The sequence below is a fragment of the Diadema antillarum genome, unplaced genomic scaffold, assembly GCF_040938485.1.
Source record: "Diadema antillarum isolate AM-2024a unplaced genomic scaffold, OU_Dant_1.0 scf00000043, whole genome shotgun sequence".
Lineage (NCBI taxonomy): Eukaryota > Metazoa > Echinodermata > Echinoidea > Diadematoida > Diadematidae > Diadema > Diadema antillarum.
Window position 1 is genome coordinate 1,642,643 of NW_027270932.1, and position 12,229 is coordinate 1,654,871.

Genomic DNA, 12,229 nt, shown 5'->3' on the forward strand with positions numbered 1-12,229 from the left:
AAAAGCATTAAACTCGAAATCGTTGACCACGTCACTCCCCCAGGTTCTAACATACGAATTTGAATGCACATAAAATGAAATTGGATGACAATTGCGAAAATAGTAAATCTTCAAAGTCGTATCTATTACTAGATTGCTTTTTGGTTGTACAGCAGGTCTTACTTCAGGTAGTCAACTCATGGAATTCTCATAGGTAATGTTTAATGTAAAAAGGATGTAAATAATGGGTCGCATCAATGTCTTCCACCGTCGTTTTGTGCCTTTATAGAATGAAGCTCCACGAAGACTGGGGATCGACACCCGAAGCGATCCGAACGTGCCTTCGGGTGGCCGAGAGACACGACGTGCAGGTCATGATTCACACGGACACGCTGAACGAGTCGTGCTGTGTGGAGGACACCATAGCTGCCTTTCAGGCAAGCCATTTCATAAACTCCCCCAATTAAGCCAACGCCTTTCAACATCGGCAACATAGTGCACCCGTTTAGGCTTGTTTCCCATTTATTTTGTCCTGTTTTCATGTTCGTCGTTACTTTTGATATTCAAACAAAGTCATTAGAAACCCATATGCATAATGATTGTGTAAATGCATCTATACATAATACGTGTACGTTGTCTGATTTCTTACCTTGTGTAAATTTATATAAGATATGCCGTTTGAGGTGGGATGATTACGTCACAAAGTAGAGGTGCTACGTAAGAATGATTTCTGTGTACCTTTAATGATGTATCTGTCAAGTACCATGAGATGCTACAGCCTGAGTGGGCTTGTCAAACAATGAAGATGCTGACGACAGCAAATACGATAATGATGATGATGATGATGATGATGATGGTGATGGTGATGATGATGATGGTGATGATGGTGATGATGATGATGATGGTGATGATGGTGATGATGATGGTGATGGTGGTGATGATGGTGGTGATGATGGTGATGATGATGGTGATGATGATGGTGATGATGATTATGATGATGGTGATGATGGTGATGGTGATGGTGATGGTGATGGTGATGGTGATGGTGATGGTGATGGTGATGGTGATGATGGTGATGATGATGATGGTGGTGATGATGATGATGATGGTGATGGTGATGATGATGATGGTGATGATGATGATGGTGGTGATGATGATGATGGTGGTGATGATGATGATGATGGTGATGGTGATGATGGTGATGATGATGATGATGATGGTGATGATGATGATGATGATGGTGATGATGATGATTGTCTTCATTATTCTTCATGGAAGAATGTTCTTCTCATTTCAGGGACGCACAATCCATACTTATCACTCGGAGGGGGCCGGTGGTGGTCACGCCCCCGACATCATGAAGGTGGTGGGCGTGGCCAACGTGCTGCCTTCCTCCACCAATCCCACGCGCCCTTACACGGTTAACACCATCGACGAGCACTTGGACATGCTGATGGTCTGTCACCACCTCGACAAGTGAGGGCTCACTCACATTGCGATTGTATGGAATCGTTCACCATCCTTTCGTTACTCGTTCAACAATCAAGCAGAAAGATATAGCATCACTAAAGAGTACTAGTAGATTTCGTCATAGATATCAACCCTATAAATCACATAGATCCCTAGCAAGTTACAGAAAAAACGGTTTCTTCCTGATATCCAATATCAATAGGTCTTTATTTCCTATACACATTTCTCATTAATCCTCCCCCCACAAAAAAAGAGGAAAACAAAATCAGACACGGATCGTAAAAATAGTGCCAGTGAGGTGACCGAACACGCATAAAGGAGAAGTCTATATGACCGAAATTATTATTACGTAGACTTGCATTTTTTTTCCACTAAGTGATGAAGATTTTATTCTATTCAGATAGGCTACTACCATTGATCATCAGCCACCGTCTGATTTACGACCTTCGGCAGTAGTAAAACATGTATAGCCTACTACGCCATCACGGCTAACCTGAGTAACTAGTAATTCCAAAGCGAAGTCATAATATTGATAACTCTAAAATATATATCTTGATCCCCCTGGCCAGAAACTTGAAAGAAGATGTGGCGTTCGCCGAATCTCGAATTCGAGCCGAGACCATTGCAGCCGAAGACATTCTACACGATCTCGGAGCCATCAGCATGGTGTCCTCCGACTCACAGGTAAGTGATTGTACTGTAGACCTAATAATTTGCAATTTTCGACGCGGTTTCGGCTTCCTAAGTGGAAAATTGATAAATAAGCCAGTTCGGAGATAGCTCATGTGCACATGGGTACAAATGACCTTTCATTTTTCTCAGTTGGTTAGGCACTTCACTTAATTCAAAGCGACATAATACAGCAGCTTGCCCAACATAGCAATTTATGGAACTCTTATTCTAACAAAGAATGAACCTGTGTAGATGAAGTGACCGGAATGGTTCGTCAATCGACACCTTGGGAAGCATCCATTTTATTGTGATGTTTTGAATACATTAACAAACTTTTTCTGCTAACATTGCCAAATACCAGGCTTGCTGTCAGGTGGATTTGCTGGCAGGTACCATTTATAAGGATTACATGAATAATCATAGTATTACAGATGCTTATCTCAGTGAATTTAGAAACCAACCTGTCTCTCCGTACAAATGACCTTTTTCTGCTCATGCTCAAACTGGAACCCCGAACTGGCTTATTCTTCTGCAAAAGGAAATAATTGAACTGATTATAGAAGATTACGACTTCAAAAAGTATTTCTCTCAAACCATTATTTTTAGGTTGCAAAAGAAGTGTGGTCCAAAATTGTACTGATCCGGAAATCATAAAATGTCACGTGGTGGCGGACATTGCAAAAATTATTCCCTTCTCGGCAATCATGTGCAGATCTCCTACCATAATGACCCTTCGACCTTTCAATCAACCACCCAAAGACCCTCAACCAGCACCACCATCAACAAAAGAAAGGGAATTATAAACATCAGTTTCTTTTTCTATATCTTTGTCTTCTTGAAGGCCATGGGGCGAGTAGGCGAGGTGATCACACGGACCTGGCAGACGGCAGATAAGATGAAGATATTCCGCGGGAGACTCAGCGGGGAATCGGTAAGACTTTACACCATCATGGCTGCGGCGGTGATCAGAACAGATCAACCAGGTACAGCAGCCCCATAAAACAAAACAGAAGCAAGCAAGAAGCAACCAACCAACCAACAAACAAAACAAACTAAACAAAATGGAGAAACCGACAACTTTATTGGACTGACACTGCAACTTGTCATCAACTACAAACGTGTTAATTTTTGATAATCACAACTGTAGCGGGGCTTTCATTATCTCTTGATGACAAAAAATAAAATAAAGAGAGTCGATTTTAATTTGAAATACTGGTTTTAGCTAGATTGCGCATCAAATGATGAGTATAACAATAACACACACGTACAGAAAAAAAGATTAAACTTCACAACCTCAACACAAAAACACGAAAAGCAAATAAACACAAAGCACTGCAAGAACACAACAGGCGAAAATATGTATTTCGCAAGTAATAGATAAAGCAGCGAGACATCATGAACAAAAAATGCGGAATGCAGAAGAAAAAAAAAGGAACATGATTTTGTGTGAAGACTAAAATTAAGAGCCTTGTGTACTCTTTCTCTCATGGCATTGTAATAAGTGGCTAAACAGCTAGCTTCATTTTGTTCTCATTCGGCAGAAATCATGAGCAACCTACAGTCATTTCGTCTACTATCGCTTCATGGAACGGTATTCAATAAGTTTTCTACACCATTGTGACCCCATTATTGCTTTACCGTTTCTTTTAGGGCGAAAACGATAACCTGAGAGTGCGGCGCTACATCGCCAAGTACACGGTCAACCCGGCCGTCGCTCACGGGATGGGCCACGTCATCGGATCGGTCGAGGTACGTATCAAAGAGTTCTAGGTCCTATAGATTCTGTCACAGTAACATCCTCATGTATAGGCACCAACTCGAGGCATGTTGGCTCGCCTAGAACCTCCATGGTATGAGTGAGTGTAAAGGATGCGGAGAAGTTTAAAGGGATGGTACAGTTTTGGTTGAGATGGGATTCAGGTCTTAACTCTCTGTTAGATGATTAGAAATCTCTTATATGAAGTAGAGCATATGATTCTAAGAGGAATTAAAGGTTTATTTTGATGAAAACTGAATTGGAATGGCTGAGATATCCAAAAACAAAGAGGTCCTAATAAAAGGTGGAACTTGTCTTACAACTATTTCATATCTACTCTTACCTCCGAAATCGATAACCATATTCCCCTGCGTAACATAAAAAATAGATATAAGCAAATTCCAAGACTCCCGTGGATAACCCAGTCTATATTACGATCTATAAATAGGAAAAATAATTTGTTTTATAAATATAGATGTAATCCTACTGAAAAAAATAAGAAAAAATATGTTTCATACAAAAATACACTCACCAAATTATTACGTACGCAGAAGAAAATGTTTTATGTTAATCAGATAAGCAAATACAAAAATGATATTAAAAACACATGGAAAACATTAAAGAATGCTATGAATACATCAAACAATTCATCTAATATTTCTGAAATTCGGTGGGGCAATGCCTCCAGCAACACTCCCGCTGGCATGGCGGAAATTTTCAATGACTTTTTCTCTTCAATTGGAAAAAATCTTTCTCAAAATATTCCTCTTTCTAGTAAATCTTTTAATGATTTTTTAGATACACCTAACTCCAAAACTATATTTTTTGACCCAACATATAAAGAAGAAATAATAAAGATTGTTGCTAATTTGAAAGAAGGAAAAAGTCCTGGTCATGACGGAATTGGCAACTATTTGATAAAAAACATAATTTCTCAAATAGTGGATCCCTTAGTACACATTATCAACTCATCGCTTACAACTGGCCATGTGCCAAATAGCATGAAAATTGCGAAAGTAATTCCTATTTACAAGAAAGGGGAGAAGGATGATGTCAATAACTATAGACCCATATCTTTATTATCTTCTATTTCTAAGATTCTTGAAAGAATAGTTTATATCAGGACAGTACGTTTTCTTAAAACCTGCGACATATTCTCAAACTTTCAATTTGGATTCAGGGAAAATCACAGCACAACACACGCACTACTTGCCCTCATCGACAAAGTCACACACGCACTCGACACACTTTCACACACAATAGGTATCTTCTTGGACTTCTCCAAGGCCTTTGACACGATTAACCACGGAATACTTCTCGCCAAACTGTCTCATTATGGAATACGTGGAAAGGCCTTGGAGTGGTTCACGAGTTACCTATCAGAAAGATCCCAATTTGTACATGTCAACGGCTTTGACTCTCAAAGTAAAACAATTGCATGTGGTGTTCCACAAGGGAGTTTATTAGGCCCATTGTTATTCATTATTTATATTAATGATTTTCGTAGATCCTCGGAGAAACTTTCATTCATATTATTCGCGGATGACTCTAACCTTTTTTTTTCTCACCCTGACCCAAACATTTTAATAAGAACAGTCAATGAGGAACTGAAAAAGGTTATACAATGGATATACGCAAATAAATTGTCATTGAATATTCAAAAAACAAAAGTTATGCTTTTTAGTAATTCTTTAGATAGCCTCCCAGGCAAAATAACATTTGATACTACTCCCTTAGAAGAAGTTTCTTCCTTTAAATTTCTTGGTGTTTGCGTTGATAACAAGCTTTCATGGAGGAATCATATTGATAACATATGTAAAATTATATCACGTAACATTGGCGTAATGAATAGATTAAAATATTATCTTCCTTCATCTGCATTATTAACTATTTATTCTAGTTTGATATTACCTTATTTAAATTACGGGATTCTTGCTTGGGGTAATACATATCAGATGTTACTTGATAAACTTCTTTTATTGCAAAAGAAAGCGCTTAGAATTGTTTTTAATTTACATACCCGAGAACATACAGATGCTTTGTTTTCTGACCATAAAATATTAAAAGTAAATGATTTGTATGTGTTTCAACTTGGCCAGTTCATGTTTAATTACAACAGTAACTTTTTACCTAAAATATTCCATGATTTATTTCATCGAAACAGTCATGTTCATAACTATCCCACGCGACGATCCGACGAATTTCATCTTCCATTAATGAGAACCGCACATGCCCAAAATACATTTCTTTATACCGGACCCAGACTTTGGAATGATTTAGATAATAGTTTAAAAGATTCCCCCAAATTTGTTACATTCAAATACAAACTCAGAAAATATTTACTTTCTACTTATAATCATAGATAATTTTAATTGTTTTGATTCATGCTTGAGCCTTCACCTGTCCTGATGTCGCAGCACTTGGCGTGTTCTGTGTGCAGACTTCTCTTCTTTCTTCTCTCCTCTACCTCTCCTGTCTTTTGTTCTTCGTAGACTTGTATTGTTACCGTCTTCTCTCCTCTCGGTACTGTCTCGCGTCTTACAGTGTATATACGTGTGGGTAATCGAATGTGTGTACGAACGTGTTGTCCTTGTCATATTTTCCCGGTACACGTGGTTCAGTGAGCAGTGTCCGGGCACTAGCATTGGTATTCTATATTTTTTTCCCAACCGTGTATCTCAAAATAATTACATGTATATTATTATAGAATAGTATATAATTTACTCATTATTTATCTAGCGATCCACGTCCGACAAGCTTTGCCTTTTTAGTGGATCACTATTTTCCATAATCGAATTTATTTTCCGCTCGCCCACGAAGAATGTATACAGTGTTTTTCCTAAATATTGTATACATCATGTTATATGTTGTTCTATAATTTGTCTCGTATATATATTACATGAATCTTTTGCAAACGTTTGAACCTTATTTCAACACATGTATACTTTGTACTATGTTTTTTTATTTTCGATGATTGGAAATAAACTATGATTGAATTTAAAAATTGAATTGAATTGAATTGAACCCACCTTTTATTAGGACCACTTTGTTTTACTTTTTTTTTAATCTAAGCGATTTCAAACCCAAGTTTCATCAAATAAACTTTTAATTCCTCTTAGAATTGTATGCCCTTTAATGTTTCTTATAAGAGGTTTCTAGTCATTTCACAAAAAAGGAAAAAACCTGAATCCCCATATCAACCAAAACTGCTAACCCTTTAATGCAGAAATTATCTTTTCATCATTAAATAGACACATTCTAACTTCACTGCACATCTTGCTTTGGGAAAAGGTGAGATTGGACCTGGCTAACTTCAATCAGAATCAATATAAGCATCAATTACAGTAGCAAGTAAGAGGCTTTTGAAACATTTGCACGGTCGTCTGTCTTCTTGGTGTATCTAAATACTAGTATGTAACTTCCAGAGTCGCTCGACTTCTGTTGGTTGAATACTTTTCGAAAATCGCTCTATTCCGTCACTGCAAAAAGTCCGGTGTTAAATAGTGAACACCGAGCTGGTGTTAAATTTTCGGTGCTCATTTATGGTGTTAAATTAACACCTCCGGGTGTCATTTCCAAATTTTAAACTGTTTTTTGAAGAGTTTCTTAGTAACTGCACTTCTTGTTGATTTTTGATTTAAACAAGACGATCAAGAATTTTACATTAAAATACTAGATTTGTGAAAAAATGGGAAAATAAATTTACACCAAAGTAACACCAGCTGGTGTGGTCTCTTATTGAAGCTGGACGGGTGTTAAGCCATTGATATTAACACCAACAAATATAAAATCAACACCATGTGGTGTCATTTTTGAATTAACACCAGTACAGTGTCAAAATAACACCAGGTACAGTGTCAAATTAACACCACGAAGTGTCAGGTGAACACTTTTCAACACCATCACAGTGCATTTTTAACACCTGTGGGTGTGGTCCTTATTGAAGTTTGATCGGTGTTAGATTTAACATCCGTGGTATTAAATCTAACACCGATGTTTTTACACTGGTCGGTTTATTGTCTAGATGTGATATATTATTAAGAGACAGAGTCTGACCAGAGGGTAACACAATGGCGGTATGATGCTTTGTTAGGCAAGCATGTAACAAGGAATGTATGCCATGTTGTGACCAGTTGAAAGGGAGTTGGCCATACTCTGTGAATAGAATGATCTCGTTTAGTGGTGTTGCGCATTTCTCATAAACCATGTTTTTGTACAATTCGGTGTATTGATCACAATTTTTGTGCTGGTTTACCATGGCTACAGAATGGGAAGATGGCGGACCTGGTTCTGTGGAATCCGGCCTTTTTTGGCGCCAAGCCGGACCTGATCATCAAGGGTGGACAGATAGCCTGGGCCCAGATGGGTACGTCTTCCTTTATTTTATTTGACGCTTTCCTTTGAAAGGAGCAGTTTCTCCCCACTCTTAAACTTGTTTGTAAGAGCAAAGCAGACATTGAAACAGAATTAATGAGTGAAAGTGTGTGCATTGAAAGATGGCGCTGTCTAAGGAGGTCGCAACATAATTTTACATGTAGAATATGGTCAAGACTGTAAATTGCTTTTCGAAGCCTTCTGCTTAAAATATCATTGCCTCTTCCAGAAGTACAAACATATCTTTATCATATTTATATTATACTTTTTTCTTTGACGCTATGGCGCTTTCTCCGGTAGATTCGTGAATTGCAAATCAAACTAATCAAATTAGTTAAGTTAATTAATCAATTAAGTGAACAATATATATAGATGCGGAATCCAGTTTCATAACATACTTGTGTGTTTAATACCTGAAGAAAACGTGAGACACAAACTACTATAATAACTGAATGATTATGATAATATTCTAATTTGCAATCTTAGTCCTATATACCAATGACAACTCTGGTATTCTACGTGTAGTCTACGGCGATTGTATAGAGGAAGGGTTGATACAGATATATTGAATGACATGTGAACTAATTGGCCAATTCTTCTGTATTGTTCTCACCAGGTATGCCGAACGCCTCAATCCCGACGCCTGAGCCCGTGAAGACGAGGAAAATGTTCGGTGCCTACGGCAAGTCCGTGGGGGCCAACTCCGTGGTGTTCGTCTCGCCTGCAGCTGGGCCCGGCATACAGGAGCGATACGGCCTCAGCAAAAGAGCAGTGCCGGTGAAGAAGTGAGTTGTTTCGCTTTACAGTACCGAGACTGGTTTTGCTGCTCGCTATTGAATTGTGGCGCAGTTTATTCAATCGAATGGGCACGTTCTAGCAAAAATGTGAAGTTTCAAATTTGTGTGATATACATGTACATTATAATTTGTCTTTGTGTTGAAGTTCTTACGTTAAGCTGTGTAAAGATTCAGACGAACGCGTAAGCAGAATTGAACACTTCCAGACTGATATGTATCCATCATATCAGCTTGTGGTCTCATTTCGCTCTTTTCATCGTATTCCAGCTGCCGCTCTGTGACGAAGAAGGACATGGTTCTCAATGACTTCTTACCCGAGATCAAGAGTAAGGCATTTTGTGTTTTGTAGTGCGTGATCATTGCCTTCTTCTCCTATACATCGTATATGGCAACAAGAATTATATATGATGCAATGAAAAATGTATATTCATATACCACCATAGTATATCAATTCATGTAATTATAGAATTATTATTATACTATGAGGTACATCATAACGTTTTTCGTTACACAGCCATTTGTATGCCAATTGCGGCATTTAGGCCTATATGTATGAAATTGTTCTTTGTTCTTCGTAGGAAATATAGGAAAGTGAGACATGAAATCATATTCTATAATTTATGTATTTGTGTAGGTTAGTGTTGTAATGTAAAGCTATATTCATTAAGGAAGTCATTCGATGGCACGTTAACATCCAACAATGTTAGAACCTATGACAGATTCCTAATTCCTTATTTGTGACTGAAAATGAACAATCCTGTCGCCACGTCCCCTGAAGAGAGATGTTCTGTAATCATGTTTCCTTCCAAATCGTCTTGTTTTTGCAGTCAACGCCGAGTCGTACAAAGTGACCATTCGAGATGACCAGGCCGGAGAGGGGGAGGAGACACTTCTCACCTGTCCTCCAGCTAGCCGTCTCTCTCTCGCCCAACGCTACTTCCTCTTCTGATGCGGTAACCATGGCAACGGCTCGAACAGCCTCCTCCCAGTCATGATCATTTCAATAAACACGATGCCCACTACAAATACGGTTCCAGTAAAGTGCAGTGATGGGTTGCAGTAATGGGTCAACTATTGGTAGAGAAAAACAACAACCCATCTCTTTGCTGTCGTTGCCAATTTGAAGCAACTTGGTGATTTGGAACACTGGAGTAACAAGAGAGCCTTACCTTTCGAAGATCGTTGTGAGCGTGTGATAGAAATCATGCTGCATAATATGTCGACTTCTTAGTCGGATTTTCAGCTTTCATTTTCATGATGCCCTGCCGATTGTCCTAGGTATGTGTGCTCTTGATTTTCGAAAATGCTGTGTGTATAGAAGCTTTCTTTGTTTTGCATCAGATTTCTGCTGTTATCCCACCAAAAAGCATGGCAGTTGATGTGAAGTAATGCGTGTGCCAACGATTGGGGTTTTAAGAAAAGTTTGGAATATTACTGTGCGTGGCATTTAACTGGCGATATCGTTTCATACACGCCACCGTGCTATCATCTCTAGGCTGAGGTTTAAATGCAGATTGAGTTTGAACATCTTGTCATGTCGAGATCTGTTAATGTCACGTGATCATGAAAATTAATCTAATGTAATTTTCCATCATAGCATTTGGTGCACAGTGTAAAGGGACTTTTTCTTTTCTGTTTGAATTGTCTCACAAAATTCCGTCTAGGAATCAATACAAAAAATAGCTGCCAAAGCAATGATAAGATAATAAGGAAATAAAACCTCCTGTTGTCGTATACCCAGCTCTGTTTAAATTGGCGTATCATGAGATGTGTAGAGATGATTTTGTTGGCAATTAAAGTTACAATAATAATTCATAATTTCTCTCCCTCGCTTCAATGGTTATTCATGTTTTCAAATTAACCGAGACCACCGTCTTTCCCCCAAATGTTCTGCAATTGTGTGATTAAACCTTCTAATTCCAGATCAAGTATACGGTTACCATTATGTCTAGTGATCAGCTGATCATGGTAGCACAGTAATCATTTTATGACGGAACGTTTTTAAAGGTGTTATTCAAGAGAATGACTGCTGCGCTGTCTGAGAAATGGGGCCTGGTCGAGTATTAGTAACCAAACAGATGTGTCTATACTTGGATGTTAATTCACTTAGCGATGGTGAACTCCTTATAGCTAATATACTTCACATCTTCCTCAATTTGGCTGCTTTATGAACAAACACTCCATCTACAAGGGTTTTTATTTGTTTGTTACTTTTCTCTTGAAGAATTCATACAGTAGTTGTATAGTAACTATACATAGTTGTATGTATAGTTGTAATTTGAATTTGGTGGGTTATGCGATATCATTATATAAAACGAAAAACTGCCAATTCAGATAAATATTAAATGTTTGTTCGGATAGATATTATGTTTGTAACAGTGTAAATACTTAACCTTGCTTCGATGCCTCTAATGGCAACAAAAGATGACACTTTGCCTTATTATCATTATTATACAACCTTCCCCATTTTTATGCCTCCGCAACGAAGTGGCCGGAGGCATTATGTTTTCGGGTCGTCCGTCCGTCCGTCCGTCCGTCCGTCCGTACGTCCGTATGTCCGTACGTCCGTCCGTACGTCCGTCCGTCCCGTTTTGTTTTTGTCGATATCTCAAGAACCGTGTGGTGGTTTTACATCAAACTTGGTGTGAGGGTATATCCTTGGGGGATAATACTTTGTGTGGATTTTAGGGTCACAGGGTCAAAGGTCAAAGGTCACAGGTTATTTTGTGAAAAAAAATGAAATTTCATGTTTTTCTCCATATCTCGCAAATGGTTCAAGGTATCTTCATGGAACTTAGTATATATGCTTGTACCGATGGGCAGTGATTATCTAGGGAAGTTGGGGGTCATGGGTCAAAGGTCAGGGGTCAAAGGTCAAGGTCAACTCCTCAAAATATCACTACTTTCCTTAGAATGCAATATGCCTGAAGGTTTTTTTTTTTTAAAAACTTGATGTATGGCATGTATTACCCAATATATATTTTTGGGGAAGTTTCTTGCCAAAAGGTCAAAGGTCAAAAGGTAAAAGGTCAAGTGAAAGTGCTTAATTGCACTTTTTCCTCCATATCTCGAAAGTAACTCAAGGTATCATCATGAAACTTACATATTTATGCATGTTCAACCTAACAGTGATTCTCTTTGGAACTGTGAGGTCAAAGGTCAAATGCCAGGTTTAGATAAT

At 38.3% G+C, this 12,229-nt stretch overlaps 1 protein-coding gene across 1 annotated transcript in view; it reads left to right on the forward strand.

Annotated features, from left to right (window-relative positions):
* Nucleotides 1-9,997, forward strand: part of LOC139713260 (urease subunit alpha-like) — a 33,544-nt gene extending 23,547 nt beyond the window's left edge. Inside the window, exons 14-22 of the mRNA XM_071625007.1 lie at nt 269-416; nt 1,277-1,455; nt 2,019-2,133; nt 2,963-3,052; nt 3,772-3,870; nt 8,144-8,243; nt 8,868-9,036; nt 9,316-9,374; nt 9,876-9,997. Coding sequence (XP_071481108.1) covers nt 269-416; nt 1,277-1,455; nt 2,019-2,133; nt 2,963-3,052; nt 3,772-3,870; nt 8,144-8,243; nt 8,868-9,036; nt 9,316-9,374; nt 9,876-9,997 — 1,081 coding nt within the window. The remainder of the gene's footprint in view (nt 1-268; nt 417-1,276; nt 1,456-2,018; nt 2,134-2,962; nt 3,053-3,771; nt 3,871-8,143; nt 8,244-8,867; nt 9,037-9,315; nt 9,375-9,875) is intronic.
* The last annotated feature ends 2,232 nt before the right edge of the window (nt 9,998-12,229 follow it).